At 35.1% G+C, this 6,303-nt stretch overlaps 1 protein-coding gene across 1 annotated transcript in view; it reads left to right on the top strand.

Annotated features, from left to right (window-relative positions):
• Positions 1-5,040: 5,040 nt before the first annotated feature.
• LOC105811141 (serpin B4-like) overlaps positions 5,041-6,303 on the top strand; it is a 16,487-nt gene continuing 15,224 nt past the window's right edge. Inside the window, exons 1-3 of the mRNA XM_012645271.1 lie at positions 5,041-5,096; positions 5,379-5,569; positions 5,825-5,924. Coding sequence (XP_012500725.1) covers positions 5,063-5,096; positions 5,379-5,569; positions 5,825-5,924 — 325 coding nt within the window. The 5' untranslated portion in view covers positions 5,041-5,062. The remainder of the gene's footprint in view (positions 5,097-5,378; positions 5,570-5,824; positions 5,925-6,303) is intronic.

Genomic DNA, 6,303 nt, shown 5'->3' with positions numbered 1-6,303 from the left:
CTATAAGGAAATACATAGGCTAAAAGTGAAGTCATAGAAAAAAATATTCCATGCAAATGAAAACCAAAAGATAGCAGGAGTAGCTATAGTTTTATCAGATAATATAGACTTTAAGTCAAAAACTTTAAAACAACACAAAGGAAGTCATTATATAATAATTAAGGGGTCAATTCATCAATAAGATGTAACAATTGTAGATATATATGTACCCAATATTGGAGCACCTAAATATATGAAATAAATATTAATAGATCTAAAGGGAGAGTATACTATAATAAAACAACAGTAGAGAACTTCAATACCCCACTTTCATCAATAGACAGATCATCCATAAAGAAAGTAAGGAAAAATTGGACTTAAACTACATATTAGACCAAATGCACCTAACAGACATAAACAGAACATTCCATCCTACAACAGCAGAATACACATTCTTCTCAAGCACATACAAAACATTCCCCAGGGCGCATTGTATTTTGGGCCATAATACAAGTCTCAACAGATTTAATTCATAATAAGTATCTTTTTTTGGCCATAAGGTATAAAACTAGAACTCAATAAAGAGAGAAATTTTAGAAAATCACAAGTAAATGGAAATTAAATAACATACTCCTAAACAACCTGTGGGTCTAAGAAGAAATTAAAAGGGAAATTGAAAATTTGAGACAAGTGAAAATGAAGATGCAACATATCAATATTTATGGTTTTCAGAAAAGTTAGTTCTAAGAGGGAAGTTGATAGCAATAAGCAATCAATAACTACATTAAAAAAGAAGAAAGATCCCAAATAGCCTGCTCTTATACCTCAAGGAAGTAGAAAGGGAATTAAAAACTAAGCCTAAAGTTAGCAGAAGGAAGGAAATAATAAAGATCAGAGCAGAAATAAATGAAATAGAGACTAGAAAAGCAACAGAAAAGATCAACAAGACTAAGAGTTGGATGTTTGAAAAGGTGAACAAAATCAGCGAACCTTTAGCTAGACTAAGTAAAAATACGACTCAATTAAATAAACTTAGAAATGGAAGAGAAGACATTCCAACTGATAACACAGAAATACACAGGTTTATAAGAAACTACCATGAGCTATTATACACCAATAAATTGAATAATCTAGAAGAAATGGATAAATTTCTAGAAATATACAACCTACTCAGATTGAATCATGAAGAAATACAAAATCTGAACATAGCAACAATAAGTAAGAACATTGAATTAGTAACAAAAAGTCTCCCATCAAAGAAAAGCCCAGGATCTGAGGGCTTCGTTGATGAATTTTACTAAACACTTAAAGAAGAAATAATACCAATCTTCAAATTCCTCCAAAAAAACTGAAGAGGAAGGCATACCTCCAAACTTATTTTAGGAGGCTAGCATTACCCTAATAACAAAACCATGCAAGGACACTACAAGAAAGGAAAATTACAGGCCAATATTCCTGATGAAAATAGATGCAAAAATCCTCAGAAAAGTACTAGCAAACTGAATTCAGCAGCACATCAAAAGGATCATTACCACGATGAAGTGGGATTTATCCCAAGGATGCAAGGATGGTTCAATATACGCAAATTAATAAATATGATACAGCACATTAACAGAACAGAGGACAAAAACCATATGATCATCTTGATAGATGCAGAAAAAGCATTTGGAAAAATTCAACATCTATTTATAATAAAATTTCTCAACAAACTAGGAATATACCTTAACATAATAAAGGACATCTATGACAAAGCCAAAGCTAAAATCATATTCGATGATGACAAGTTGAAAGCTTTTCTTCTAAAATCAGTAATGAGACAAGAATTCCCCTCTCACAACTTCTGTTCAACATAGCACTGGAAGTCCTAGCCAAAGCAATTAGGAAAGATAAAAATATAAAAGACATTCAAATCAAAAAAGAAGAAGTTAAACAATCTCTGTTTGCAAATGGCATGATTTTATATACAGAAAACCCTAAAGACCCCACCAAATACGTTAGAACTAATAAATGAATTCTGTAAAGTTGTAGAATAAAAAATCAACATACAAAATTTACTAGTGTTTCCATGTACTAATGAAGAACTATCTGAAAAAGAAATCAAGAAAACAATTCCACTTACAATGGCTACTAAAAATAAAATACTTAAGAATAAATTTAACCAAGGAGGTGAAATATTTGCACACTGAGAACTAAAACATAGATGAAAGAAATTAAAGATAGATAAATGAAAAATATCCCATGTTCATAAATTGAAAGAATTAATATTGTTAAAATGTCTGCATTACCCAACGAGATCTACAGATTCATTTAAATCCAATCCCTATCAAAATTCCTTTTTTTAAATAAATAGAAAAAAATTCCAAAATTTGCATGAAATGACAAAAGATGCCAAATAGCCAAAGCAATCTTGAAAAAAAGCAAAGCTGGAGGCAGCACACTACCTGACTTCAAAATAACCTACAAAGCTGTAGAAATTAAAACAGCATGGTACTGGCATAAAAACTGATACATAGACCAGTAAAACAGAATAGAGAGCCCAGAAATTAATCCATGCATATCCAGTCAATTGATTTTCAAAAAAGATGCGAAGAGCACTCAATGGGAAAAGGATAGGCTCTTCCATAAGCAGTGTTGGGAAAACTGGATAACCATGTGCAGAAAAAAAAAAAATTGGACCATCTCACACCATATACAAAAATTAACTAAAAATGGATTGAAGACCTAAATGTAAGGACTGAAACCAGAAAACGAATAGAAGAAAACATAGGGGAAAAGCTTCATGACATTGGTCTTGGCAATGATTATTTAACTATGATTCTAAAAGCACAGGCAACAAAAGCAAAACTTATTACAAATATGATTACATAAAGCCGAAAAGCCTCTACACAGCATAGGAGAAAATAATTCACGGTCAACAGAGTGAAAAGACAACCTACCAAGTGGGAAAAATGTTTGCAAACCACATCTCTGATGAGAAGTTATTATTCAAAATGTAGAAGGAACTGTCAAAATTCAATTACACAAAAAACAAATAAGACTATTTCAAAACGTGCAAAGGATCTGAATAGCTGTTTTTCAAAAGAAGACATACAAATGGCCAACAGATATATGAAAAATGCTCACTATCACTAATCATCAGGGAAATGCAAATCAGAACTATGATGAGATATCATCTCACAACTGTTAGAATGGCTATTACCAAAAAGTCAAAAGATAAAAAGTGTTGGTGAAGATGTGGCAAAAAGGGAACCCTTGTACCCTGTAGGTGGTAATAAAATTAGTATAGCCATTTAGAAAACAGTATGGAAATTCCTCAAAAAATTAAGAACAGGACTACCATATGATTCAGCAATCTCACATCTGGGCATGCATCCAAAGGAAATGAAGTCAGTATTTCAGAGAATTATTTGCACTGCCGTGTTCATTGCAGCACTATTCACGATAGCCAAGATATGGCATCAGCCCAAGTGTCCACCAGTAGATTTATGGACAAAGAAAATGTGGTTTATATACACAATGGAATACTATTCAGCCATAAAAAAGAAGGAAATGCTGTCATTCGTGACAATATGGATGAACCTGAGGATATTATGCTAAGTCAAATAAGCTAGGCACAGAAAGACAAATATTACATGATCTCACTTATAGGTGGAATCTAAAAAAGTTGAACTCATGGAAGCAGAGAGTAGAATGGTGGCTACCAGAGGCTGGGGGAGGTAGGACGATTGGGGAGATGCTAGTAAAGGATATGAAATTTCAGTTAGAAGGAGATGTCTCAGCAAACTTTTCTGCCTTTTCTAGCCATTGTTCTTTCCCTGTCTTCAATGTCCTATTTTAATTATCTGGCCACGCAGGTATACCATGTACCCAGTTGGTACCTTCTGTGCTACTCCTGTGAATATTAATTCACTAGGTCATTTGTCACCTGCCTACCCTTCCGTCGATTTCTTCATCTTAACAACTTCCATATTTTTCAATTTCATTTTTATATGAAAAATTGGAAAGCTGCCATTCAAAATGACTTCTGTTTTTTTTTCCATCTGTTCCTCTCATTGTTAGCATGTTAACTCAGCAAGGTAAATAATCTTCTCACTGACCTTAAGCAAAAGAAAACACTGGAATGGCTGCAAGGGGCATGGGAGGTAACCAAGAGGATCACTGCCAAGGCAGAGCATTTAGGGGAAAGCAATAGAACCCAGTTCTCCACAGTTTGCTGAGACATTGCCTCAGTATCTCTTCGGACGTAGAATTAGAGCTATTTTCCTGATTATACAGAACAGTTACTAGGGAAATTGTTAGGATGAACAAAACCTTTCAGAACTGAAAAATAGCAAATGTAAGCCCTTTAGCTGTTTGGTATTGCAAGTATGCCTTAAAGACAATTACAAATTCAAGAACAGAAAGAATTGTTTTTACAATTGGGGAAGTGTACAAGGGGACGGAGCTGAAAGGAATGAGAGGAACTTGAAATTTTAAACTGATTCCCTCTGGTTTTAGAAAGGCACCTGCATGCATTTCAAATAAGCCAATGATTGCCAATGACTGTAGATTTGCAATTTGTTTCCACATATTAAAAAGGAAGTGCACTAACAGAACAAAAAGTCCTGTCTTTCTTTAATAAATTTTCACTCTCAAAAAGGTGAGTATTGTCCTGGTTGTGAAATCTAAAGTTGACTTACTTGAAATACCAACTGCAATGAAGAGGGAGTGGCAGTGAGAAGAACGGTATATATATTCAGGATGTCACCATTCAGAACACTGAGACTCTCATAGGCTTCCTGACAACCTCTGCTTCCTCCAGGAACACAGGTGAGCGCTTCCAGATGCTCCACATAACAATATGAATTATTTTTAGAATACTAACAATAATGTGTTTTATATCATGCATCTACTTCATTCTAACTGTATTTTGCTTATTCTACAAGGGCAAAATTAAAATACCTACTTCGTCAAATTTATCCTTTCAATTGTTTATTTTCAAGTGAACAAATGCACCCTTAGAAGCATGGGGATAGGGGAGGAGTGCCTTGCAGCCACAGAACCTTGAAGGAAAAGTCAGAGGTGCCTCTTGAGAGCTGGCTGGATGGCATCCACAGAAATCTTCATCTTAGCATTTGGTTTAAAGCCTTTCTACCTAGACCTAGTACAGCCAGCAATGAAGAAAAGATAAAGATGTTCTATTTCCTGTTTACGAAGTCTTTGAAAATACTAATTTCATGAGTCTTCTAATTATGAGATTAATACATGACCGTGTAGAAGGCTTGAAAAGGAAAAAGAAGGAAAACTTTAATTGTCAGAATCCTATAACCCCGATATGTCGCTTTCTGTAAGAAAATTTTATTACAAAGTGATGCTCCATTCAGTAAAGTCATTTTAAAATGAATCTAATGCTTTTCCAGGAGTTCTAGATCACACCAAGGTCACCATGAAGTCACTCAGTGAAGCAAACACCCAGTTTGCTTTAGATATGTTCCGACAGTTTGGAAAATCAAAGGAGGACAACATCTTCTATTCCCCTTTAAGCATCACATCAGCATTTGGGATGCTTCTATTAGGGTGCAGAGAAAACACTGCCCTACAAATTGAGAAGGTAGGTGTCAGCTTTGTTACCTTGACTTATCTCAACGTTGCTCTCCATCACTGTGTCAGCGAGCATGCAGATGGCACCAGATCCAGTGGCCTAATGGGTAGCACAGGGGCTGATGGGTGGCACAGGGGCTCATGGGTAGCACAGGGCCTGATGGGTAGCACAGGGGCTGAGCAGAAATTCCCATAATTGAGTGAGCACTGATTTAAACAGATCTTCTGAATAAAATTGCCTTATCCCACTTCATATCTCTTCCAGGTCCTTCACTTTAATGAAGTCACAGAGAACACAAAAGAAAGAACTACGGCGTATCATGTGAGTCACTACAGTTCAGAAATAGCTTTGGATATCTCCGTGGGTCATAGTTTAAACTGGGACTTCATATAAATTAAGAAACTAAAGGCAATTTTTAGAAGTATTCCTGGACAAGAAAGATTGGGACTTATGGAGTGGTTTTGCATTTCGTGTCACATAATTATAATTTTCACATTTTGCTTTACTATAAGAAGGTCAGCATTGTACTTAAGAGCATGGGTCTAGAGCTGCATAGGCTATGTTCAAATTGGAGCTCTGCTCTTCACAAATAGTGAACACGGGCAAGATACAACTGCTGAGTCACACTGACCTCCTACCAATAAACTAGGGGTAATAGAGAATCTGACTCAATACATGCAAATACATGCAATCATTTATACCAGTGCCTGGCCTATAAAAAGCTATAATAAAAGTTATTATTA

This window comes from Propithecus coquereli, unplaced genomic scaffold (assembly GCF_000956105.1).
Source record: "Propithecus coquereli isolate 6110/MARCELLA unplaced genomic scaffold, Pcoq_1.0 Scaffold229, whole genome shotgun sequence".
Classification (NCBI taxonomy): Eukaryota; Metazoa; Chordata; class Mammalia; order Primates; family Indriidae; genus Propithecus; species Propithecus coquereli.
Note: the sequence above shows the minus strand (reverse complement) of the source record. Positions and strands in the feature narration are given on the sequence as shown.